At 39.8% G+C, this 27,019-nt stretch overlaps 2 protein-coding genes across 4 annotated transcripts; both read right to left on the bottom strand.

Annotated features, from left to right (window-relative positions):
• Window positions 1–1,828: 1,828 nt before the first annotated feature.
• Window positions 1,829–12,427, bottom strand: LOC128359541 (myosin heavy chain, fast skeletal muscle-like). Of its 2 annotated transcripts, XM_053320035.1 has the most exons (40): window positions 12,221–12,427; window positions 12,167–12,188; window positions 12,002–12,135; window positions 11,743–11,899; window positions 11,628–11,655; window positions 11,440–11,548; window positions 11,257–11,349; window positions 11,102–11,165; window positions 10,923–11,021; window positions 10,723–10,826; window positions 10,460–10,598; window positions 10,225–10,343; window positions 9,741–9,890; window positions 9,480–9,650; window positions 9,088–9,391; window positions 8,886–8,950; window positions 8,372–8,459; window positions 8,141–8,258; window positions 7,927–8,050; window positions 7,495–7,631; window positions 7,146–7,401; window positions 6,814–7,056; window positions 6,556–6,732; window positions 6,326–6,471; window positions 6,140–6,230; window positions 5,651–6,040; window positions 5,413–5,539; window positions 5,203–5,321; window positions 4,894–5,090; window positions 4,420–4,603; window positions 4,139–4,304; window positions 3,869–3,993; window positions 3,451–3,759; window positions 3,146–3,349; window positions 2,926–3,051; window positions 2,666–2,836; window positions 2,462–2,566; window positions 2,278–2,373; window positions 2,024–2,155; window positions 1,829–1,849 (listed from the first exon to the last, which is right to left on the bottom strand). In XM_053320035.1, exons 1-40 carry the CDS (start codon window positions 12,425–12,427, stop codon window positions 1,829–1,831), a joined length of 5,817 nt encoding a protein of 1,938 aa, XP_053176010.1. The 2 variants fall into 2 exon arrangements, with proteins under 2 accessions (XP_053176010.1, XP_053176009.1); XM_053320034.1 differs by lacking the exon at window positions 12,167–12,188 and having other exon boundaries at window positions 12,002–12,145.
• A 3,162-nt stretch (window positions 12,428–15,589) lies between these two features.
• Window positions 15,590–26,676, bottom strand: LOC128359543 (myosin heavy chain, fast skeletal muscle-like). 2 transcript variants are annotated; one of them, XM_053320038.1, is made up of 39 exons: window positions 26,470–26,676; window positions 26,251–26,394; window positions 25,992–26,148; window positions 25,877–25,904; window positions 25,689–25,797; window positions 25,506–25,598; window positions 25,351–25,414; window positions 25,176–25,274; window positions 24,992–25,095; window positions 24,742–24,880; window positions 24,507–24,625; window positions 24,050–24,199; window positions 23,788–23,958; window positions 23,396–23,699; window positions 23,232–23,296; window positions 23,043–23,130; window positions 22,812–22,929; window positions 22,598–22,721; window positions 22,184–22,320; window positions 21,837–22,092; window positions 21,500–21,742; window positions 21,242–21,418; window positions 21,009–21,154; window positions 20,820–20,910; window positions 20,331–20,720; window positions 20,117–20,243; window positions 19,907–20,025; window positions 19,622–19,818; window positions 18,389–18,572; window positions 18,110–18,275; window positions 17,864–17,988; window positions 17,445–17,753; window positions 17,120–17,323; window positions 16,657–16,782; window positions 16,408–16,578; window positions 16,204–16,308; window positions 16,020–16,115; window positions 15,766–15,897; window positions 15,590–15,607 (listed from the first exon to the last, which is right to left on the bottom strand). In XM_053320038.1, exons 1-39 carry the CDS (start codon window positions 26,674–26,676, stop codon window positions 15,590–15,592), a joined length of 5,802 nt encoding a protein of 1,933 aa, XP_053176013.1. The 2 variants fall into 2 exon arrangements, with proteins under 2 accessions (XP_053176013.1, XP_053176015.1); XM_053320040.1 differs by having other exon boundaries at window positions 26,251–26,391.
• Between the last annotated feature and the right edge of the window lie 343 nt (window positions 26,677–27,019).

The following is a 27,019-nucleotide window of genomic DNA, read 5'->3' as shown; positions in this document are numbered from 1 at the left end:
TATAGACGGCACATGCGTGACAGATTGAATTCCCGCTCTATTTCAAATTCCAGTATGTTTTTGTCTTTTCTTTCAAGGTAAGCCAGGCCTGGTAAACTGTTGTGACAGTTAATGACTATCATTACATTGTACATTATTTTATATTTTGTCTTAACTATCCTCATTTTCGAATTATTTTTGTTAGCTAGAAGGGTTAATTTAACATTTAACTTAATTTTAGTCAAGTTACCAACTTTAGCTATTGAAGCTATCTAGTGGTTTGCTAGGGGATATTTTATAATATAAGATAGCTTTGCATGTGTAATAATAGTGAATTTGTTTGAACACACTTGAGTATTTGTTCTCATGTATCTATCTCAAAGAGTGTAAAAGATTTAGACAATTTTAACATTTTTACATTAATGACATTTTGTTAATGCTAAACTTTAAACTGCAGCTCAGCCATAGCATACACTGGACTCTTGATACGTACCCAATAAGGTACTGTGGTTAGGATTTGATGATCAAGAATCGGATTAAATCCTTGAGTTATTCTTTAATTACCTGCTGTAGAAAACTGGGTTAGTCGACTTGTATCAGACACTGCCAGAGAAAGAAGATGTTCACATTTCATAGGTAACGGGTGTTGGTCATAGCATATTTCATCATTAGTAGTATGAAAACATTTTGATACCAGTACCAATCAAAGTACCCTTAAAGTGATAGCGATAGCAATTGACCACTTCATTTGATACCCATGACATATTTTGTGCACTTTGGCTGTGAGCAAGTCCATACAAATAGTCATATTTTCTAGCTCTGGGTGCAAAAAGGATCGATTGCAGGTATCGTTTGATGGCAGACGGTTTGATACTACTTGGTATCGATTTATTTTGATTGATACCTTAAAGGTATTGAGTACTGATACCCAGACCTAGTGCGGAGGCCCTTTTTACAGTACCTCGGCCAGAAATTCAAGCATGATTCTACCTGATTCAAGTGACAAGACAAGTCAATATTACCGTAAATATTTAAGATAATCAATAGCTAGCATATATTCAAATTATTTTATTGATAGTGAGCACTTTGGCTCTTTATTGTTCACTACTGGGTCATATAAAGGAAAGCGAATGCTGTAGAAGTTTTTAAACAGCAGAGATATTGATTTTCAAATCTCTATAAGTAAAGGGGAATCCAGAGGGGATAAAGATTTTAGGTAGATACTCCTGAATTCAGGCACAAGGTTACAGACCTGGGACTGACAATAAAAACTGAAGCCCCAATGTCAGATTTGTATGTCTTTGAAAAGCCACTCTGTCAGCCTATGATGATAAAACTCCCTGCAACTGTCACTTTAGCTGTGGAAAGTTACTTGGGAGCTGTTTGTGTAGGCCTACACTTACCAAGGCTGCACCCTATGATTTTCAGTAATATAATTGGTTGAGTGTACTACAAGACACCATAAGACATCAACCTATTGTCCCTTTCTCAAACTAGTCAAAGCAGTGCTGTTCCTCTCACTTGTCTTTGTCCAGTGCACCTCAGAGTTTTGATCACTAGTCACCTAAAATTCAAACGTAAAATTGATTGTTACATTAGATAGGTGTTGTATTTTCAGTAATTTGCTTGAAAAATGATAGAAGGGTCAATGAAGGCTGAAATCAATGACAGTAAGATAAGTAGACTCCATGGCCAACTATTTAATTCAAATTTGTTCCAGCAGTGATAGTTTCTATACCTTGGGGGAACAATGAGAGGAAAAAAACAAAGTAGACAGCAATTTAAATGCAAAATGTTTATTTTTCCAACATTCGTCACATGATATATGATTGGAAACAGCCAGTATGCTTTACTCAGCTGAATCTTTTCCCTAAAAACAAACAAAGAAAACAGGATTAAATCACATTAATTTTCAATCAGCTTTAAATGAGTGTTACTCTCTATCAAATTAAATGTATCTATCTTATCTCCATCTATTACATTTAGATCAATAGTAGTAGTATTTAATTTGATTTGTTTTCACTAAACAGAATTGTATATCTACCTTGCCAGAGTCACGGGTCTTTGCTCTCAGTTTGTTGACCTGGGACTCTGCAATGTCTGCACGCTCCTCAGCCTCCTCCAGCTCATGCTGGACCTTTCTGCACTTGGACAGATGAACGTTGGCCTGCTCCTCCTGGAATTCCATAGAGATAGACATGATTGATTGTCCAAAAAATCACCAGAAGTTTTCTTTGTGTAAAATAACTTGAAAGACTATCAAGTTTTCAGTATTGAAAATGTATATGTTGTCCTTACCGCTTCCTCAGCCTGCCTCTTGTAGGCCTTCACCTTGAGCTGCAACTTGTCAACCAAATCCTGAAGCCTGCTAACATTTTTCTTGTCCTCTTCAGTCTGTGATGGAAAGAAAAATTGATGTATAAATGTTGTCATAATGACTGATTGATTGAATTGTAGATTTTAAGTGTTAATGTGGCTGTACCTGGTAGGTGAGTTCCTTCACCCTCCTCTCATATTTGCGGACACCCTTAACAGCATCTGCTCCACGTCTCTGTTCAGCCTCAACCTCTGTCTCAAGCTCACGCACCTTGAGGAAAGCAGAAAATTCAGAATATATTTAGAGTGCCTGTTGTATGTTTTCTTACATCTCTTCAACTGTGCATTTTTCTAAAATTAAGTGTCTTACCCTAGACTCAAGTTTCTGGAGCTGCTTCTTGCCACCCTTCATGGCCAGGTTCTCAGCCTCATCCAAACGATGCTGCAGGTCCTTAACAGCGACCTCCAGGTTCTTCTTCATCCTCTCCAGGTGAGCACTAGTGTCCTGCTCTTTCTTCAGCTCCTCAGCCATCATTGCAGCCTATCAGAGGCAGTATTAAATGTCATTCAAAATATCTGCATAAGCAAATTTGACTTACTCAAATGAAAAACAATTAAAAGTAAACTCACATCAGTGATGGCCTTCTTGGCCTTCTCCTCTGCATTCCTTGCTTCCTGAACACTGTCATCCACTTCACTCTGGATCTGAACCAAGTCAGTCTCGAGCTTCTTCTTAGTGTTCAGTAGACTTGTGTTCTAAAAGAGAAGTCAAATTAGTTAATTCATGACATGCTTTACATAATGGAGTAGATTTGTGAATTAGTGGAAAGATGTTTGAAGAAATATTCACCTGAGAGTGCAGAAGTCCAACACGCTCACTGGCATCCACTAGCTCCTGCTCAGCAACCTTGCGGCCTCTCTCTGTCTGCTCCAGACCAACTCTCAGTTCCTCAATTTCAGCCATCATGAGACCATTTCTGCGTTCCACCATGGCAGCTTGTTCCTTGAGATCATCCTGGGCTCTGACAGCATCATCAAGGTGCAGCTGTGCATCCTAGTGAAAAAATATTGGGGAAATATTTACATTAATACCAAAATGTAAATGTACTGACTGACTATAGTCTGTGCAACAACAACGATATATTACAATATTACCTTAAGCTGTGCCTGCACATTCCTCAGCTGTTTCTGGGACTCAGCAGCCTGGCGATTGGCATGGCTCAGCTGAATCTCCATCTCGTTCAGGTCTCCCTCCATCTTCTTCTTGATTCTCAGGGCATCATTTCTGCTCCTCACCTCAGAATCCAGAGTGCTCTGCATGGAGTCAATCACCCTTTGGCTGTTCCTCTTGATCTGCTCCATCTCCTCATCTTTCTCTGCCAGCTTCCTGTCCACCTCACCTTTGATCTGGTTGAGCTCCAGCTGGACTCGCAGGATCTTTGACTCTTCGTGTTCCAGAGTTCCCTAATGATATCACAGAATAAAATGTTCATCTTTACCTCAGCCTTTGTATAATAAATTCATCCATTATTTAAAATTTCTTTTCAGAAGATTTCCCTGTAAATGTTTTTACCTCAGCCTCTTCAAGAGCTGTCTGGATCTCAGCCTTCTCTGTCTCCACCTGCTTCTTGGACTTCTCCAGCTCATGGATGCCCTTTCCAGTCTCACCAATCTGTTCAGTCAGATCTGAAATCTCCTCTGCAAAGAAATACATGTGTTTAATGTTGATTAGCTTTAAAAATGTATAAAATACTCAAATGTAAAATGTAAATATAAAATACACACACATATACGTTGAAGACAGTCAAACTATAGTTGCTAACCCAATCTGTTACGAACTTACGTTGCAGGTTCTTGTTTTCTCGCTTCATGGTCTCCAGGTGATCCAGAGCTTCCTCATAGGAGTTCTTCATCTTGAACAGCTCAGTACCAAGAGAACGAGCTTCCTTCTGAGCTCCTTCAAGCTCTGCCTGACCCTCCTCATGCTTTTGTTTCCACTCTGCCAAAACCTAAATTACACAATTCGCACAGTCAATAACAGTCGACTTAGTTATTAATACATAAAATGACTAATACTTTTCCTTCTCTTTTTTTTTGTTGGTCACTATAAATAAATGGTAGTACCTTGTCAAAGTTCCTCTGCTTCTTGTCCAGGTTGGCGGCCAGACCATTAGCCCTTTCCACATCAATCATGAGGTCCTCCACCTCACTCTGGAGCCTTTGTTTGGTTTTCTCCAGAGAAGCACACTTGGAGTTCACAGCCTCAATCTGCTCTTCAGCCTCCTGAAGGCGCTGAGCCAGCTTTTTCCTGTAAGAAAAATGGCATATTTGTTTGTCAGTGAAAGATTTATACCCAACTTACAAATGCCTATATCATTCCTGGTATCTTTGCATATATGAAATACAAATAATCACATACTTTAAGGATCTCCTTGAACATATAAAGATAGTGTTACAATGTAAAATACAAATGAAATGAAAGAAATATTTGGATGAATTTGTTTACATACAGGTATTAACACACAAGTAACACTGCTGTCACTTCAGCTGTATCATAATGCTAAACTTTTGCCATTTCATCATTCAGATTGTACTCACTTGGACTCCTCAAGCTCCTCAGTGCGCTGGATAGCATCAGTTTCATACTTAGTTCTCCACTGAGCCACCTCACTGTTGGCCTTGGACATTCCACGCTGCAGCTCAGCCTTGGCCTCCTGCTCCTCCTCAAACTGCTCCCTCAGCAGTTCACAGTCATGGCGAGCTGATTGGAGTGCATGGGCAAGAGCATTCTTGGCCTAAAATCCGAAATATTACTGAGTGAGCAATTTTTAAAAAATTTAAATCATACATAATACCCTGTTGACACTCTTATTTAAAGGTAGATGTTTTCTTTTTCTATTTTCCTACCTTAACCTCCTCTTCAGTCTGTCTTTTCATCTCCTCAATCTGCTGTGTGAAGGCCTGTTTGCCTCTGGTCAGCTGAGAGACAAGAGCCTCTTTCTCTTCAATTTGACGGCCGAACTCACCTTGTGTGAAAATTGTCATTAAATGTTACTTTGTGTTCAATTTCTCAGAAACACTGCAGACCACTGTAGTTGAATCCTATTTCATACATACCATTTTCAGTCAGTAGACGTGCTTTTTGTGTACCCAGGTCATTGTTTTGACGGAGGTTTTCATCATTCTTGGTCTTCAGTTCACTAAGTTGGTCCTCAAGAGTACGGCACATCTTTTCAAGATTTCCCTAATGAGGAAAAGTTTCCAGTATCACAGATCAGATTGTATTTTTAATAGTAATTCATTTACTTTACTATACTGCTCAGGATATTAAAACACCATGTAATGTATTATGTACCTTTGCTTTAGCAACAGCCTCCATGTTGCTGGAGAGGTCATCAATCTCCATCTTGTATTCACTCTTTTCTTTCTCAAGCTTCTGCTTGACACGCTGGAGGTTGTCGATCTGTTCACCCAGCTCAGCAACGCTGTCGGCCTGCTTCTTGCGCAGAGCAGCAGCAGTAGCCTCATGCTGCAGTGTGGACTCCTCAAGGTCGCGGCGGACCTTCTGGAACTCAGCCTCACGCTTCTTGTTCATTTCAATCTGGGCAGCTGTGGCACCACCGGCCTCCTCCAGCCTCTCACTGATCTCCTCAAGTTCCCTAGAGAGATCAGCTCTCTGCTTCTCAACCTTGGCGCGAGCAGCACGCTCAGCCTCAATCTCCTCCTCCAGTTCCTCAATACGGGCCTGTTAATGTAGATATGTTGTCTTTTAGTAAACATTCACTTTTAAACTTGTAATAGTAAAAATACATAGAAGTATTTTATGTAACACTGTGTGAGTCACCTGAAGCTCCTTGATCTTCTTCTGAAGCTGGGCACCCATTGACTGCTCATCCTCAATCTTGCTAAGGAGCTGACTAACTTCGAAGTCCTTCCTATAAAAAATCAAGTGCATAGTAAAGGTTTATCCTTGCCTTTTCCATGTTTAGAAACCTTCTCACTGGTTCAGAAATTAAAACAATGTTATTACTTTTTAATTTTCTCGTCAGACTGCTGCTTGTCATTCTCAAGATCCATGATGGATTCCTGGGCCAGTTTCAGATCACCCTCAAGCTTTCTCTTGGCCCTCTCCAGGTCCATACGCATCTTCTTCTCTTGCTCCAGAGAACCCTCAAGCTGCATATTAATATTTAGTGAGTTATTTATGTGTACATATTTTTTAAATATCACTTTCATTGGAAACCTTGCTATTCATCTTACATCATCCACTTGCTGCTCAAGTTTGGTCTTGGACTTGGTCAGAGTGTTGACTTTGTCTTCCTCAGCCTGCAGGTCATCAAGAGTCTGCTGATGAGCCTCCTGGAGGGCTTTCTTCTCCTTGGTCAGCTTAGCAATGCTCTCATCCTGAGAGGCCATCTCCTCAGTCAGATTCTTCACCTAAGTTTGCAAGAAAGATGTTATCAAATGTTAATCTTGATAATGTTACTTGATATGCTGGATATGGTAATATTTCCAAACCTTGTTCTCAGTGGCATGTTTCTCCTTCTCCACTTTGGCCAAGGTAAGCTCCAGGTCATCAATATCCTTTTTGAGCTCAGAGCATTCATCCTCCAACTTTCTCTTCTTGGTAGTAAGCTCAGCATTGATTTCCTCTTCATCCTCCAGCCTCTCAGTTGTCTCTTTGAGTTTGGCCTCCAGCTGAATCTTACTCTTGATAAGTCCCTCACATCTCTCCTCAGCATCAGAGAGATTCTCTGATTCCTAGTTCACATTTGGAAAAATATGTTAGTACATCAACATAGTGTGGACACAAACTGAGAAAAGCCATATATCTTTAGATGACTACTTACAGATGCTGCTTGCAGCTGCAGATCATTCCTCTCCTGCACGAGAGACACCATCTTTTCCTCCAGTTCCTTCTTCTTGGCCAGAGCATTAGCCAAGTCAGTTTGCATCTTCTCATAGTTCTCCTTCATCTGCATGAGCTCCTTCTCAGTTTCAGCACTCTTCAGCAGAGGCTTGATCTTGTAGTACACCTTCATCCATGGCCAGTGTTTGACATTCATGAATGAGCGTATGTTGTACTGGACTGTATAGACAGCATCCCTGGAGAAAAAAATGTGCTGTTATGGACATTGTTGTTTGTGATTTTTTGTCATACCATGACTGAATGTGCAGGATTAACTGTTTTAAACGTGCCTCTGCTCCATCATCTTCACAAACTCTCTTCTCATGAGGAAACCACGGCAGAGAGACTGAGTCATGGTGACAAGAGATGCCAGTTTTTCATCTCTCATTTCCTCAAGGGTACCCAGCAGACCAGCCTTGAAGAACACCTGATCAAACAGAAAATGAAAATGAACGTCTGCCCACTACAGTTAACATTGATACTAGGATGAACTCAGAGAAAACCCCATGTAAAACAAACAAATAGAGTTTTAAGGCAAATATTTTAATAAATAACCACATGCTCTGGATCTATACCAATTATTAATAAACTTTTTTGGCCTAACATAGTACTATAATCATTAAAATTAGTTCAGTGGTTTTTGATCAACAGACAAAAAAACAAACTGAACAACCTCTTTTTTTAATTGTGCCAAAGTAAAATGAGAAATGAAAGGGGCTTACCTTGGTGGTTCCAAATCTGTACTGGTCGTGATCAACATCGATTGAACCAAGCAGCTTCTCTGAAGCCTTCTTGTTGTCAATGAACTGGCCATCAGGGATTACACTGGCATTCAGTACCTTGTACCTTTTAATTTGAGAGTTAATGGTCAATGCAAGATTTGCTCAGTGGTTTGTGTCAAGTATGAGAAGATATAAAGAATATTGTCAGTGATACCTCTGCTTGAAGTCAGCATAGATGATTCTGCTGGGGAAACCTTTTCTGCAGATTCTGATACCCTCCAGCACACCGTTACACCTGAGCTGGTGAATGACCAGGAAGTTCTCCATCAGACCTGTAAGAAAGACATTTGTTAGTCATTTTTGTGAAATGTTATTGTCCTTGTCAAAGCAACACAAAACTAAACACACCATCCCAACAAGACTTAAGGTTACATAATCTGTGTACCTGGAGTCTTTGACTCATTGGGAATCAGGCAGCGCACAAAGTGAGGATGGGTGCTCCTCAAGTTGGTCATCAGCTTGCCCAAGTTCTCCTGTAGATCCAAGATAGTAAATCTTGTCATAAAATGTAACACGTTAGTTTGACTATAATCTGAAATATGATTAGATTAGATTAGATTAGATTAGATTAGATTATTTTTTATTTCGAATGCGTGACAAAAAAACAAAACAAAAACAGCACATAAAAAATGAAAGCACAGTGTTCTCACCAAAAATAGCGAACCTACACCCGACAGCAAAATATAATGCACTGTCAACAACATTCGAAAGGGAGTGGGAAGAAGTCAACACTTATTGAATCCCACCCCCACCTCTCAAATCAGTGCTTGCCAGTTCCCAATCAAATCACCCTTTCACAAAATCCTACAATTTCCTACCAACACCATATGTAATGTCAACATTCACATCCATACCCACTGTTATCAACACCATCAATGATTTTATTCCTAAATTATTACCCTAAACTGTGAAGACACAGTCTGCATAGAACCACCCTTCTTCTTGCCTCCCTTCTTTGTGGTATCTGTTAATAAGTTCAAGAAGAAAAACATTTGTTAGAATGTGACTTCATATTTCCATCAACACATTCTACAGTTAGTCAAAATACGCAGTATCTACAATCTTAAACGATGTGTCAGTTTACTGTTGTTAATATCATACCCTCAGCAACAGCAGGAGGATAGAGAAGAGACAGAAGTTTAACTGGGGACTTCTGGTACAGCTGAATGACAGACTCATTCAGTGGGTCCTTGTTCTTGTCAAGCCAGCCACTGATATTGTAGTCCACAGTACCAGCATAGTGCACCAGAGAGAAGTGGGCCTCAGCCTTGCCCTTGGCTGGCTTTGGCTTCTCAAATGCTCTATTTTTGCCAAGATGCTGGTCATAAAGCTTGTTCTTGAAGGATGTGTCTGTAGCCTTGGGGAACATGCACTCCTCTTCAAGGATGGAGAAGATGCCCATGGGCTTTAAAAAATGGGAAAAGTTTTGTCATTAAGTTGTACATGAAGTTAGAATAACAAAAATACATAGAATCCCAAAACTAAGTGCTTACCTTTTCAATCAGCTCAATACAGGCAGCCAAGTCCATACCAAAGTCAATGAACTCCCAGATAATACCCTCCTTTTTGTACTCCTCTTGTTCCAGGACAAACATGGTATGGTTGAAGAACTGCTGCAGTTTCTCATTGGTGAAGTTGATGCACAGCTGTTCCATGCTGTTGAACTGTGAGTGAATGAATGATTGAGTATTCAATGCAAATCAATAAAAATACCTTGTCGTAAACAAATCAGCTTAGTTAGGAATGAATCTTACATCAAAGATTTCAAAGCCAGCAATATCCAGGACACCAATGAAGAACTGCCTGGCCTGTTTAGTGTCCAACATCTGGTTGATTCTGATGACCATCCACAAGAACATCCTCTCATAGATAGACTTGGCCAGGGCAGGCACTGAGTTCAGCACCTGAAGAAAAAATAAAAGACAAGATTTGAATTATTGACTCGTTGTTTTGTAGAATGCTGGATTAGTGATTGTCTAATTGAAGCAATATACATTTGTTTATTTGTAATCCGACAAAGAACCTGTTAACATGTTTGATTTTAAAGCTAAATGCCACACTCACCTGATATTACAAGTCAGCAGGGACGAACACATTTTCTCAATTTTATTGTTCTTAATAAAGTTTATATTGGATTACTTTGTGGATTACTTCAGTGGTATTAATTGACTAATCAGTTGTAATATAAATATAACTTCTAAATTAGTAGAAGAAACTGATACCAATATTTTTTTTTACCTGAGGTACAGTTTGTCCCTTGGTGACAAACTCATTTCCGACCTTCACTCTAGGATAGCACAGAGCCTTCAGCATGTCAGCGGAGTTCAGACCCAACAAGTAAGCAACCTTATCAGCCTCTGAAAAAGTTAATTGTTTTACAATTAATATATACAGTACGGGACAGAGATCGTGTGTCATTGTATAACAGAAACCAGTCTGGTAAAGGACCTTTGAGCTAATATTCAATACTCACCCTCTGTGCCATCAGGCTCAGCCTGCTCCTCACGCTGCTTCTGCTTGAACTTCATGTTACCATGGTGGAGGACAGCACCTGTCATCTTGTAGATGCTCATCTTCTCCTCATTCGTGAAGCCCAGGATATCAATAGCATTCTGTGTGCAAAGAAGGCGTTCATACAATTTACAATCTCTTTAGAAAATTGATTGAAAACTGTTGTTTTTATGTTGTATTGATGCAAAAAATATATGAACATATTTGGAAAATACATTCACTTACATCAGTAGCATCCAGCTCTTCTTTGTCATCAATGCTGGCCACTGTAATCTGACCCATGCTGCACATGGGGAAGTCGTAGGGGTTGGTTGTGATGAGTGCTAATTCTGGAGATCAAAAAGAGTGAAAAGTTCAGCACACTATGTTAAATATGAATATAAGTAAAGTAAGTTTAACATTGTAAAATGATACAGTCTACTGACCAAGCAGCCCAGGCTTGTGGTTGGTCATCATCTGGTAGAAGATGTGGTAGCCTCTCTCATCAGGAAGCTGGAATGACACTCTAGACTTCTCCAGCAGATCTACAAATGTTGTTCATAAGTCACTATTTGGCCATTCTTAGTGTGAGTTATATACATTTAAAACAAACATTGCTACTTACATGTCTCAATATCAGCACTAGCCAATTTGCCAGTTGTTCCAAAATGGATTCTGATGAATTTACCCTGTTTGGGAAAGATTCATTTTTAAACATCCCTCCACATGGACAATATGCAACAAGACCTTTCTTATGTGTAGAAATGGCTCCATACTTACAAAACGAGAGGAGTTGTCATTTCTCACAGTTTTGGCGTTACCATAGGCCTCCAGCAAGGGATTGGCTGCAATAATCTGATCCTCCAGTGACCCCTGCAATTCATGTTTAGAATTTAAGAATCATCAAAGGACTTAGTTGTTCTTCTTGAAACATATTAAGTAATTTCAGAAATGTTATCGTACCTGGATCTTTCCTGATGCTTCTTTCTTCTTGTCTCCACCAACTGAGATTGTTGCAAAGTACTGGATGACACGCTTGGTGTTGACAGTCTTTCCAGCACCAGATTCTCCACTGGGTATAGACACAGACTTATAAGAATTTGATCAAAATACTTGATTAAGTTGCAAAATCCAATAAACTAAACACTTACGTGATCAGGACAGACTGGTTCTCCCTATCTGTTAAAATGAAAAACAAAACAATTCATGTATTTTTGCAGAAGAAACCTCCATGTACTGATAAATTCTCCATTGTTTACAACTTACCAGTAAGCATGAACTGATAAGCGTTGTCAGAGACAGAGAAGATGTGGGGTGGAGCCTCCATACGCTTCTTGCCTCTATAGGCACTTACGACTTCAGCATCATACACTGGGAGCCACTTGTAGGGGTTCACAGTGGCACAGAACAACCCAGAGTAGGTCTGAAAGTGATCATAGAGATATTATAGATAACCTTGTGTTTTCTACAAGCACTGTAGAGTCATTTTCAATATTTCTATTTGCTCAATATCAGATATTCTTACGTAGATCATCCATGCTGCATAACGCTCTTTGAGGTTATACAAGACAGAGGCTTCATTGAGATGGGTCATCATGGCCATATCCTCAATTTTGTCGAACTTGGGAGGGTTCATTGGATGAACGTCATCTTCTTTAACTGTCCTCTCCTGGAACAGGACATTAGTCACAATGAGTACTGTTCACATCTATCTCCCATTTGCATCTGACTGTATGATACCAACCTCCTGTGTGTCCAGGACTTTGACAGTGACTTTGCCACCATCTTTCTTGAGGATTGTTGCCTTCAAGTACAGCTCTTTGACATCGGCCACATAGCAGGCTGACTTGGCATCAAATGGTGCACTTTGAGCCTCAATTCTCTCCTTCTCTGGCTTACGGAGGTAAATGGCAGCCTTGCCATACATGGCCATTTCCGCGTCCGTGCTCATGGTGGCGGTTTATGTCTGTAAAGTAATTTTATATAATAGTGAGTGGTTCTAGTCTTAAAGCTTTTTCAGTGCTTGTTCAACTGTATAATTAACACAGAGGTTATTTCATCATAGCTAATTCAAAATGATTTTCTAGACAGTGGTAAGAATAGTTGTAACAAAATCGTAACTGGGTGAATTGTTTCATACAAATTTCAACATGGTGGAACGTTCTTCATACCTGATCCTCTTGTTTTCAGAAATCAGTTATATTCCACAATCCTGTTGAAAATATATCACATATTTCAGTTTGAAAGGAAATATCCTTTCAACACATATATTAATAATAATAATAATAATAATAATAATAATAATAATGAAATAATAGGTAAATCCAGTTTTAAATTGTAATTATCCTTCACAGAGTATGCTTACCACAAGCTGGGGTCTTCAAGGGTCCTGTGCCACTCACTCACAAGTGGTCTCAGACTCCTTTTATTGAGTCAGGCTTGCTTACACGGCAAAGGTTAAATATGGGACACTTGCCAAATATGGGACACTTGCCAAATATGGTGTGGGTAACACTTAAAGCAGACATTCATCCATGTGTTGCTAGTGTATATACCTTATGTTTGTGATACCTAAAATTAAAGGCAGTTCCAGTTCTGTTATAAGTATTTTTGACAAAATTAAGAGTTAAAAACATATTTAAAAGTCCTGTATCAAACACAAACATGTCATCTTTGACTTCTTTTATTTAATCCAATTTTCTTGCACAGCAAAGATCAAATCTGGGGCATAAGCTAAATAAAGTGTCGGTAACACTAAAACCATTCATCCATTTGTTGCTGGTGTAACCACCTTATGTTTTTTTATTTCATTCAGTAAAGACAGTTCCAGTTCCTTTCAAAAAAATCTTTTTCTTTTTTGACAAACTTAAGTTTTGAAAAAATATTTTCAAACTGTTTTCATGAAATGAAAATAATAAGTTACATCATAACAGACAAGGGTATGACTTCTAATTATAATTTTTGTTCATATTGGCATCCCTGTATTTGTTCATTTTAATCAAAGCAGCTTACTACACAGGCTTTGTAGTGGCTCATGTCTGACAACCGTTTTATGACCATGAGAATGACCCCAAGTGTCTTTTTAGGTTTCAAGTCTATTTTCTGCTTTACTGTGCATGCAACTTTGTAGAAAGTCTTTCACTTTAAATTTCTAGTCCCTTGGTTATGAGACAGTCCTTTGACACATTACTTCATCATTACTCATCAGTTATATATAAATCATGCAATCTTTCAAATGCCGAAATATTCTCCTTGAGTATTTGCCAAATAGTAAAATTTCCATATCAGTTATTCCAAGACATGCCTACAATTCCCACATTTAGACAGAATTTCTACTTTGTGCAATTCCCAGCTGCCATTCCTATAGTTGGATTGATGTGCATAGGTTAGGGGATACCCTGATATGTACGGTATATAATTGGGGAAGATATCTGGATTTCCAAATGTTTTTCAGGAGGTGTAGATGAAGATGATGTTTAACTCTTTCAGCCAGAATAGAGAGAATCTAAGTAGCATAGATTCTTTGTGAAAACTTTGGCATTATAATATAATTTATGTTTTAACTTCACCCCACAGAGACCAGGGGAGGATCATCTTAATATATGATCTTAATATATCTGAGCCAACCAATGCCAAAATGTGTTCTATGCCTACAGTAATTGTTTAAGTGTTGTACTAATCAAAACTAGAAATGTTTTTTAAAAAATGGTATTTTTACATGGGTTATTTCACTCAGGGTTGGGATTCATTGTTGCTGCTCTAAATCCAAAAGCATAACAGCTGTTGTTGTCTTTCACTAAGTAGTGTGATCAAATGTTTTTATTGGCAAGATTCAAGCCTATAGGTGGTGGATAAATTGGCATTGAAAATGTTTGCATACAGCTTGTTCAGTAGTTTCCTCGAGCAACAGTATCTCAAATGTTAATTTAAATGTAGTTAGTTTTTGGTTATTCTTTATTAGTAAGCTGTATAAGCAATGAATGATACTTTGGCCACTTCATAGGAGCTTTATAAACAGCTCATAATGTGTATATTATACAAAAATAATATGCATGTTATATTGTTAGATATATCTTGACTATCATTGTAAAGAATAATCTATTTTTAAATAGTGTTTCATATACCTCTGATTGAAAAGTAATATTTGTTTCTTAGTGGAAACAATGTGATTAAAATGTAATTTAAGACCATTAAAATATTAAAAAAGAGCCATTCTCAATTTCCTCTTTCCCTATCTGTTAGTTTCAAAAAACTGTTTATGATACTTTTTCATTCACTCCATTAATGATCACTTATATTTGTGATTTCCCTCTTGGCCTTCTTTGAATGTTTTGTGTCATCTACTTCACAACCTGGTCAGCCTCAACCCTCTTATTTGTATTCAAAAGGACCTTGTCACTCAAAATCATCACATGCTTGATTTGCATTTATTTTTTTATTTGTGATTTAGTGAGGAAATGTTTGCACAAGTCCAGAAGTTCCTGAATTTAGCGATTAAGACCAAAATATCTCATCAATTCAGTGGTTAATGTGATATTATTGTTGACACCTTTTCACTGGGTGTCTATTTGAGCCAGGGACTTTTAGGAGCGTGCATCTAGCAGCTGTCAGTGGTATTTCAAGGGACTTTGCATTGACTTCAATTTAAAGCCATGGTTAAAGTGGCTTCTACTGCACCTTATAGGGTGGCAGAGTAGCTCGCTCTGCTGTTTGAATTGTGGATATTTTCCAAACATTCTCCCTACTGGATTTATGTAGTGAGAGGTAGTCAGTGTTGACTTTAAGATATCTCATATCTGTACAATAAAACATTATGCAGCATATTCTATGCTGTAGCTAAGTCATTCCAATAAAGATAGTTTAACTGTGTCACAAATTATCCAAATCTCACATTTGCTATTTCTTAAGAAATATCAATCAATCAATCAATCTTTATTTGTATAGCGCCAAATCACAACAGTTATCTCAAGGCACTTTACATATAGAGCAGGTTCTATATTCTAATATTGACATCGAAATAACACAAACAGCAATTTAAGATTAAACTCTGTTTTATTGTGGTATATTTCACATCATATTATATGATTCGAAACATCCCATCAGTTGGAGTGCTTTATTCTGCTTCTTTCCCCTGTGAAAATGTGAAACAAAAAAATCAATACATGAGTACATACAAACATTACAAATTATACTTACATATGTAGATTGTTTAATTGAAATATAATATAAATAATGGTAAGGACTAAATTTGATTTGTTTTTCATAAAGCTTAAATGTATACATATCTACCTTGCCAGAGTCACGGGTCTTTGCTCTCAGTTTGTTGACCTGGGACTCTGCAATGTCTGCACGCTCCTCAGCCTCCTCCAGCTCATGCTGGACCTTTCTGCACTTGGACAGATGAACGTTGGCCTGCTCCTCCTGGAATTCCATAGAGATAGACATGATTGATTGTCCCAAAAATCACCAGAAGTTTTCTTTGTGTAAAATAACTTGAAAGACTATCAAGTTTTCAGTATTGAAAATGTATATGTTGTCCTTACCGCTTCCTCAGCCTGCCTCTTGTAGGCCTTCACCTTGAGCTGCAACTTGTCAACCAAATCCTGAAGCCTGCTAACATTTTTCTTGTCCTCTTCAGTCTGTGATGGAAAGCAAAATTGATGTATAAATGTTGTCATAATGACTGATTGATTGAATTGTACATTTTAAGTGTTAATGTGGCTGTACCTGGTAGGTGAGTTCCTTCACCCTCCTCTCATACTTGCGGACACCCTTAACAGCATCTGCTCCACGTTTCTGTTCTGCCTCAACCTCTGTCTCAAGCTCACGCACCTTGAGGAAAGCAGAAATATCAGAATATATTTAGAGTGCCTGTTGTATGTTTTCTTACATCTCTTCAACTGTGCATTTTTCTAAAATTAAGTGTCTTACCCTAGACTCAAGTTTCTGGAGCTGCTTCTTGCCACCCTTCATGGCCAGGTTCTCAGCCTCATCCAGGCGATGCTGCAGGTCCTTAACAGCGACCTCCAGGTTCTTCTTCATCCTCTCCAGGTGAGCACTAGTGTCCTGCTCTTTCTTCAGCTCCTCAGCCATCATTGCAGCCTATCAGAGGCAGCATTAAATGCCATTCAAAATAAATTTTACTTACTGAAATTACGAACAAATAAAATGTAAACTCACATCAGTGATGGCCTTCTTGGCCTTCTCCTCTGCATTCCTTGCTTCCTGAACACTGTCATCCACTTCACTCTGGATCTGAACCAAGTCAGTCTCAAGCTTCTTCTTAGTGTTCAGTAGACTTGTGTTCTAAAAGAGAAGTCAAATTAGTTGATTTATAACTTGTTTTACATAATGGTTTAGATTTGTGAATTAGTGGAAATGGTAAATGGACTGTTCTTGCATAGCGCTTTTACATTATGTCTCATTCATCCATATTCATACACTGATGACTATCAGGCATGGTGCCAACCTGCTCATCAGAGGGAAACTAATCATTCATAAACAATGCATACATCGTTGGCACAGCAATGGGAGCAATTTGAGTCTTAAGTGTCTTGCCAATCCGCCAATCTTCCAATTGGTGGACAACCGCTCTACCTCTGGAGCCACAGCCGCCCAGAAAAATGTTTGAAGAAATATTCACCTGAGAGTGCAGGAGTCCAACACGCTCACTGGCATCCACCAGCTCCTGCTCAGCAACTTTGCGGCCTCTCTCTGTCTGCTCCAGAGCAACTCTCAGTTCCTCAATTTCAGCCATCATGAGACCATTTCTGCGTTCCACCATGGCAGCTTGTTCCTTGAGATCGTCCTGGGCTCTGACAGCATCATCAAGGTGCAGCTGTGCATCCTAGTGAAAAAATATTGGGGAGGGTTAGGGTTAGGGTTATTAATATTTACATTAATACCAAAATGTAAATGTACTGACTGACTATAGTCTGTGCAACAACAACTATATATTACAATATTACCTTAAGCTGTGCCTGCACATTCCTCAGCTGTTTCTGGGACTCAGCAGCCAGGCGATTGGCATGGCTCAGCTGAATCTCCATCTCGTTCAGGTCTCCCTCCATCTTCTTCTTGATTCTCAGGGCATCATTTCTGCTCCTGACCTCAGAATCCAGAGTGCTCTGCATGGATTCAATCACCCTCTGGCTGTTCCTCTTAATCTGCTCCATCTCCTCATCTTTCTCTGCCAGCTTCCTGTCCACCTCACCTTTGATCTGGTTGAGCTCCAGCTGGACGCGCAGGATCTTTGACTCTTCATGTTCCAGAGTTCCCTAATGATATCACAGAATAAAATGTTCATCTCTGCTTCAGACGTTGTATAATAAATTAATTTATTCATTTATTTAAAAAATTCAGAAGATTTTCCTGTAAATGTTTTTACCTCAGCCTCTTCAAGAGCTGTCTGGATCTCAGCCTTCTCTGTCTCCACCTGCTTCTTGGACTTCTCCAGCTCATGGATGCTCTTTCCAGTCTCACCAATCTGTTCAGTCAGATCTGAAATCTCCTCTGCAAAGAAATACATGTGTTTAATGTTGATTAGTCTTAAAATGTGTAATATATAGAATACATACACATGCATTGAACATAATCCAACTGTAGTTGCTAACACAATCTGGCTAGAATTTACGTTGCAGGTTCTTGTTTTCACGCTTCATGGTCTCCAACTGATCCAGAGCTTCCTCATAGGAGTTCTTCATCTTGAACAGCTCAGTGCTGAGAGAACGAGCTTCTTTCTGAGCTCCTTCAAGCTCTGCCTGACCCTCCTCATACTTTTGTTTCCACTCTGCCAAAACCTAAATTACACAATTCGCACAGTCAATAACAGTCAACTTAGTTATTAATACATAAAATGACAAATACTTTTCCTTCTCTTTTTTTGTTGGTCACTATAAATAAATGGTAGTACCTTGTCAAAGTTCCTCTGCTTCTTGTCCAGGTTGGCGGCCAGCCCATTAGCCCTTTCCACATCAATCATGAGGTCCTCCACCTCACTCTGGAGCCTCTGTTTGGTTTTCTCCAGAGAAGCACACTTGGAGTTCACAGCCTCAATCTGCTCTTCAGCCTCCTGAAGTCGCTGAGCCAGCTTTTTCCTGTAAGAAAAATGGCACATTTGTTTGTCAGTGAAAGATTTATACCGTACCGTACCGTCCTCTTCTGCTTATCCGGGGTCGGGTCGCCGGGGCAGCAGCCTAAGCAGGGAGCCCTGACTTCCCTCTCCCCAGCCACTTCGTCCAGCTCTTCCCGGGGGATCCCGAGACGTTCCCAGGCCAGCCGAGAGACATAGTCTCTCCAGCGTGTCCTGGGTCTTCCTCGGGGTCTCCTACCGGTGGGACGTGCCCTGAACACCTCACCAGGGAGGCGTCCGGGAGGCATCCTGATTAGATGCCCGAGCCACCTCATTTGGCTCCTCTCACCTCGGAGGAGCAGAGGGTCTACTCCGAGCTCCCTCCGGATAACTGAGCTTCTCACCCTATCTCTAAGGGAGAGCCCAGCCACCCTACGGAGGAAGCTCATTTCGGCCGCTTGTACCCGCGATCTTGTTCTTTCGGTCACTACCCAAAGCTCATGACGATAGGTGAGGGTAGGAACGAAGATCGACTGGTAAATCGAGAGCTTCGCCTTTCGGCTCAGCTCTCTCTTCAAGCCAACAGGACCACATCATCTGCAAAAAGCAGTAACCCAATCCTCGGGTCACCAAACGGGACCCCCTCCACACCCTGGCTGCGCCTAGAAATCCTGTCCATAAAAATTATGAACAGGATCGGTGACAAAGGGCAGCCCTGGCGGAGTCCAACCCTCACTGGAAACAAGTCCGGCAATGCGGACCAAGCTTTGACACCGGTCATACAGGGAACGGACGGCCCTTATCAGGGGGTCCGATACCCCATATTCCCGGAGAACCCCCCCCACAGATTTATACCCAACTTAAAAATACCTCCTTCGTGGTATCATTGCATATATGAGATAGGATCTCCATGAACATGTAAAAACATTGCTGCAATGTAAAATACGATTGAAATGAAAGAAAAGTTTGGATGAATTTTTTTGCATAAAGGTATTGACACAAGTAAAACTGCTATTAATGAACTGTACCATAATGTTAAACTTTTGGCCATTTCATCATTATGATTGTACTCACTTGGACTCCTCAAGCTCCTCAGTGCGCTGGATAGCATCAGTTTCATACTTAGTTCTCCACTGAGCCACCTCACTGTTGGCCTTGGACATTCCACGCTGCAGCTCAGCCTTGGCCTCCTGCTCCTCCTCAAACTGCTCCCTCAGCAGATCACAGTCATGGCGAGCTGATTGCAGTCCATGAGCAAGAGCATTCTTGGCCTGGTATTAGTAATATTCTTGAATGAGCAAAACCTTTTTAACTTAAAATCATACATAATGCCCTATTAACACTCTTATTGTTTTTTACCTTAACCTCCTCTTCAATGTGTCTCTTCAGCTCCTCAATCTGCTGTGTGAAGGCCTGTTTGCCTCTGGTCAGCTGAGAGACAAGAGCCTCTTTCTCTTCAATTTGACGGCCGAACTCACCTTGTGTGAAAATTGTCATTGAAAATTACTTTGTGTTCAGTTTTTCAGACACACTGCACATCACTGTGGTTAAACGCTATTTCATACATACCATTTTCAGTCAGTAGACGTGCTTTTTGAGTACCCAGATCATTTATATGACGGAGGTTTTCATCATTCTTGGTCTTGATTTCGTTAAGTTGATCCTCAAGAGTACGGCACATCTTTTCAAGATTTCCCTAATGAGGAAAAGTTTCCAGTATAGTAATTCATTTACTTTACTATACTGCTCAGGATATTAAAACACCATGTAACATATTATGTACCTTTGCTTTAGCAACAGCCTCCATGTTGCTGGAGAGATCATCAATCTCCATCTTGTATTCACTCTTTTCTTTCTCAAGCTTCTGCTTGACACGCTGGAGGTTGTCGATCTGTTCACCCAGCTCAGCAACGCTGTCGGCCTGCTTCTTGCGCAGAGCAGCAGCAGTAGCCTCATGCTGCAGTGTGGACTCCTCAAGGTCGCGGCGGACCTTCTGAAACTCAGCCTCACGCTTCTTGTTCATTTCAATCTGGGCAGCTGTGGCACCACCGGCCTCCTCCAGCCTCTCACTGATCTCCTCAAGTTCCCTAGAGAGATCAGCTCTCTGCTTCTCAACCTTGGCACGAGAAGCACGCTCAGCCTCAATCTCCTCCTCCAGTTCCTCAATACGGGCCTGTTAATGTAGATATGTTGTCTTTTAGTAAACATGCACTTTTAAACTTGTAATAGTAAATATATATGTAAGTATTTTATGTAACACTGCGTGAGTCACCTGAAGCTCCTTGATCTTCTTCTGAAGCTGGGCACCCATTGACTGCTCATCCTCAATCTTGCTAAGGAGCTGACCTAATTCGAAGTCCTTCCTGTTAGAAAAATAATGTGCAAAATAAAGGTTTATCAAAGTGTCAGGCCACATCTAGACACCTTCTCACTGGTTCAGAAATTAAAACAATGTTATTACTTTTTAATTTTCTCGTCAGACTGCTGCTTGTCATTCTCAAGATCCATGATGGATTCCTGGGCCAGTTTCAGATCACCCTCAAGCTTTCTCTTGGCCCTCTCCATGTCCATGCGCATCTTCTTCTCTTGCTCCAGAGAACCCTCAAGCTGCATATTAATATTTAGTTAGAGTTATTAATGTGTACATATTTTTTTAAATATCACTTTCAAGGGAAACCTTGTTATTCATCTTACATCATCCACTTGCTGCTCAAGCTTGGTCTTGGACTTGGTCAGAGTGTTGACTTTGTCTTCCTCAGCCTGCAGGTCATCAAGAGTCTGCTGATGAGCCTCCTGGAGGGCTTTCTTCTCCTTGGTCAGCTTAGCAATGCTCTCATCCTGAGAGGACATCTCCTCAGTCAGGTTCTTCACCTAAGTTTGAAAGAAAGATGTTATCAAATGTTAATCTTGATAATGTTACTTGATATGCTGGATATGGTAATATTTCCAAACCTTGTTCTCAGTGGCATGTTTCTCCTTCTCCACTTTGGCCAAGGTAAGCTCCAGGTCATCAATATCCTTCTTGAGCTCAGAGCATTCATCCTCCAACTTTCTCTTCTTGGTAGTAAGCTCAGCATTGATTTCCTCTTCATCCTCCAGCCTCTCAGTTGTCTCTTTGAGTTTGGCTTCCAGCTGAATCTTACTCTTGATAAGTCCCTCACATCTCTCCTCAGCATCTGACAGATTCTCTGTTTCCTAGTTCACATTTGGAAAAATGTGTTAGTACATCCACATACTGTATTGTGATCACAAATTGAGAAAAGTCATATATCTTTAGATGTCTACTTACAGATGCTACTTGGAGCTGCAGATCATTCTTCTCCTGCAGGAGAGACACCATCTTTTCCTCCAGTTCCTTCTTCTTGGCCAGAGCAGTAGCCAAGTCAGTTTGCATCTTATCATAGTTCTCCTTCATATTCATGAGCTCCTTCTCAGTTTCAGCACTCTTCAGCAGAGGCTTGATCTTGTAGTACACCTTCATCCATGGCCAGTGTTTGACATTCATGAATGAGCGTACGTTGTACTGGACTGTATAGACAGCATCCCTGTGGAAAAAAAATGTTTTCAATGGACATTGTTGTTTGTGATTTTTTCATACCCTTACTGTGTGTACAGGATTAACTGTTTTAAACGTGCCTAGTCGCTGTCATCTTCACAAACTCTTTTCTCATGAGATAACCACGGCAGAGAGCCTGAGTCATGGTGACAAGAGATGCCAGTTTTTCATCTCTCATTTCCTCAAGGGTACCCAGCAGACCAGCCTTGAAGAACACCTGATCAAACAGAAAATCAAAATCATTGCCTGCATAGAGCATACCTCACACCATATAAAACAAACTTTACCCATATGATTTTTTAATATATGTTTTTATAGATGGCAACATCCTGGGTACTTTGTATCAATAGCAACCATTAATCACTTTTTTCTTTACCTATTGTCTAATTTTTCACCAAAATCATGTGTATTCAGTTAGTAACAAAAGACAAACTGAACAACTTAACCTCCTTTGTAAGTATGCCAAAGTAAAATAAGGGAAGCAATGTGCTTACTTTGGTGGTTCCAAATCTGTACTGGTCGTGATCAACATCGATTGAACCAAGAAGCTTCTCTGAAGCCTTCTTGTTGTCAATGAACTGGCCATCAGGGATTACACCTGCATTCAGTACCTTGTACCTTTTCATTAGACAGTTAATGGTCAATGTAAGGTTTGTTCTGTAGTTTGTGTCAAGTATTAGAAGATATAAAGAATATTGTCAGTGATACCTCTGCTTGAAGTCAGCATAGAGGATTCTGCTGGGGAAACCTTTTCTGCAGATTCTGATACCCTCCAGCACACCGTTACACCTGAGCTGGTGAATGACCAGGAAGTTCTCCATCAGACCTGTAAGAAAGACATTTGTTAGTCATTTTTGTGAAATGTTATTGTCCTGGTCAAAGCAACACAAAACTAAGTACACCATCCCAACAAGACTTAAGGTTACATAATCTGTGTACCTGGAGTCTTTGACTCATTGGGAATCAGGCAGCGCACAAAGTGAGGATGGGTGCTCCTCAAGTTGGTCATCAGCTTGCCCAAGTTTTCCTGTAAATCCAAGATATAAATTATTGCAGTAAAATATAATTTGAATTCGACCATGAACTGAAATATAATGTTATACCTAGGTTTGTAATGCTAAACCTTACCCTGAATTGAGAAGATACAGTCTGCATAGAACCACCCTTCTTCTTGCCTCCCTTCTTTGTGGTATCTGTTAATAAGTTCAAGAAGAAACATTTTTGTTCATCAACACATTCTACAGTTAGTCAAAATATGCACTATCTACAACCTTAAGATGTTAATATCATACCCTCAGCAGCAGCAGGAGGATACAGAAGAGACAGAAGTTTAACTGAGGACTTCTGGTACAGCTGAATGACAGACTCATTCAGTGGGTCCTTGTTCTTGTCAAGCCAGCCACTGATATTGTAGTCCACAGTACCAGCATAGTGCACCAGAGAGAAGTGGGCCTCAGCCTTGCCCTTGGCTGGCTTTGGCTTCTCAAATGCTCTATTTTTGCCAAGATGCTGGTCATAAAGCTTGTTCTTGAAGGATGTGTCTGTAGCCTTGGGGAACATGCACTCCTCTTCAAGGATGGAGAAGATGCCCATGGGCTTTAAAAAGTAGGAAAAAGTTTGTCATTAAGTTGTACATGAAGTTAGAATAACAAAAATACATAGAATCCCAAAACTAAGTGCTTACCTTTTCAATCAGCTCAATACAGGCAGCCAAGTCCATACCAAAGTCAATGAACTCCCAGATAATACCCTCCTTTTTGTACTCCTCTTGTTCCAGGACAAACATGGTGTGGTTGAAGAACTGCTGCAGTTTCTCATTGGTGAAGTTGATGCACAGCTGTTCCATGCTGTTGAACTGTGAGTGAATGAATGATTGAGTATTCAATGCAAATCAATAAAAAATACCTTGTCGTAAACAAATCAGCTTTGTTAGGAATGAACCTTACATCAAAGATTTCAAAGCCAGCAATATCCAGGACACCAATGAAGAATTGCCTGGCCTGTTTAGTGTCCAACATCTGGTTGATTCTGATGACCATCCACAAGAACATCCTCTCATAGATAGACTTGGCCAGGGCAGGCACTGAGTTCAGCACCTGAAGAAAAAATAAAAGACAAGATTTGAATTATTGACTTGTTGTTTTGTAGAATGCTGGATTAGTGATTGTCTAATTGAAGCAATATACATTTGTTTATTTGTAATCCGACAAAGAACCTGTTAACATGTTTGATTTTAAAGCTAAATGCCACACTCACCTGATATTACAAGTCAGCAGGGACTAACACATTTTCTCAATTTTATTGTTCTTAATAAAGTTTATATTGGATTACTATAGTGGTATTATTTAACTAATATAACTTCTAAATTAGTAGAAGAAACTAATACCAATATTTTTTTTTTACCTGAGGTACAGTTTGTCCCTTGGTGACAAACTCATTTCCGACCTTCACTCTAGGATAGCACAGAGCCTTCAGCATGTCAGCGGAGTTCAGACCCAACAAGTAAGCAACCTTATCAGCCTCTGAAAAAGTTAATTGTTTTACAATTAATATATACAGTACGGGACAGAGATCGTGTGTCATTGTATAACAGAAACCAGTCTGGTAAAGGACCTTTGAGCTAATATTCAATACTCACCCTCTGTGCCATCAGGCTCAGCCTGCTCCTCACGCTGCTTCTGCTTGAACTTCATGTTACCATGGTGGAGCACAGCACCTGTCATCTTGTAGATGCTCATCTTCTCCTCACCACTGAAGCCAAGGATATCAATAGCATTCTGTGTGCAAAGAAGGTGCCCATGCAAAACACTATCACTTAAGAAAATGCATTGAAAACTGTTGTTTTTATGTTTTATTGAAGCACAAAATATATGAATACATTCACTTACATCAGTAGCATCCAGCTCTTCTTTGTCATCAATGCTGGCCACTGTAATCTGACCCATGCTGCACATGGGGAAGTCGTAGGGGTTGGTTGTGATGAGTGCCACTTCTGGAGATCAAAAAGAGTGAAAACATTAGCAAACTATGTTATATATGAACATAAGTAAAGTAAGTTTAACATCTGCTTACCAAGAAGCCCAGGCTTGTGGTTGGTCATCATTTGGTAGAAGATGTGGTAGCCTCTCTCATCAGGAAGCTGGAATGTCACTCTAGACTTCTCCAGCAGATCTACGAATGTATTTCATGAGTCAGTATTTGGACATTAGTTAGTTATATAAATTTAAAATAAGAAATTGTCACCTACATGTCTCAATATCAGCACTAGCCAATTTGCCAGATGTTCCAAAATGGATTCTGATGAATTTACCCTGTTTGGGAAAGATTCATTTTTAAACATCCCTCCACATGGACAATATGCAACAAGACCTTTCTTATGTGTAGAAATGGCTCCATACTTACAAAACGAGAGGAGTTGTCATTTCTCACAGTTTTGGCGTTACCATAGGCCTCCAGCAAGGGATTGGCTGCAATAATCTGATCCTCCAGTGACCCCTGCAATTCATGTTTAGAATTTAAGAATCATCAAAGGACTTAGTTGTTCTTCTTGAAACATATTAAGTAATTTCAGAAATGTTATCGTACCTGGATCTTTCCTGATGTTTCTTTCTTCTTGTCTCCACCCACTGAGATTGTTGCAAAGTACTGGATGACACGCTTGGTGTTGACAGTCTTTCCAGCACCAGATTCTCCACTGGGTATAGACACAGACTTATAAGAATTTGATCAAAATACTTGATTAAGTTGCAAAATTTGATAAAGGAAACACTTACGTGATCAAGACAGACTGGTTCTCCCTATCTGTTAAAATGAAAAACAAAACAATTCATGTATTTTTGCAGAAGAAACCTCCATGTACTGATAAATTCTCCATTGTTTACAACTTACCAGTAAGCATGAACTGATAAGCGTTGTCAGAGACAGAGAAGATGTGGGGTGGAGCCTCCATACGCTTCTTGCCTCTATAGGCACTTACGACTTCAGCATCATACACTGGGAGCCACTTGTAGGGGTTCACAGTGGCACAGAACAACCCAGAGTAGGTCTGAAAGTGATCATAGAGATATTATAGATAACCTTGTGTTTTCTACAAGCACTGTAGAGTCATTTTCAATATTTCTATTTGCTCAATATCAGATATTCTTACGTAGATCATCCATGCTGCATAACGCTCTTTGAGGTTATACAAGACAGAGGCTTCATTGAGATGGGTCATCATGGCCATATCCTCAATTTTGTCGAACTTGGGAGGGTTCATTGGATGAACGTCATCTTCTTTAACTGTCCTCTCCTGGAACAGGACATTAGTCACAATGAGTACTGTTCACATCTATCTCCCATTTGCATCTGACTGTATGATACCAACCTCCTGTGTGTCCAGGACTTTGACAGTGACTTTGCCACTATCTTTCTTGAGGATTGTTGCCTTCAAGTACAGCTCTTTGACATCGGCCACATAGCAGGCTGACTTGGCATCAAATGGTTTGCTTTGAGCCTCAATTCTCTCCTTCTCTGGCTTACGGAGATAAATGGCAGCCTTGCCATACAAGGCCATTTCTGCGTCCGTACTCATGGTGGAATATGATGTCTATAACGTAATTACAAATAAAAATAAGTGAGTCTCATCCTAAAACTTGTTCAGTGCTTGTGACTGAACAGCAATGAATAACCAAGTTCAACTAAATAATTAACACAAAAGTGATTTCATCATAGCTCAATCAAAATACTTTTCTAGACAGTGATGAGAATAGTAATAATATTAATTTTAGTGAGCGCAGTCAGTTTTTAAACAAATAGTTGAACCAAAACTGCAACTCCATTAATTGTTTCACATAAAATGTATACAGATGAGAACAGTGGAAAGTTGTTCATACCTGAAGCTCTCTCTTTAAAACGTCTGATGTATTTCACTATCC

This window comes from Scomber japonicus, chromosome 5 (assembly GCF_027409825.1).
Source record: "Scomber japonicus isolate fScoJap1 chromosome 5, fScoJap1.pri, whole genome shotgun sequence".
Lineage (NCBI taxonomy): Eukaryota > Metazoa > Chordata > Actinopteri > Scombriformes > Scombridae > Scomber > Scomber japonicus.
The sequence above is the reverse complement of the archived record's forward strand: the minus strand, read 5'-3'. Positions and strand labels throughout refer to the sequence as shown.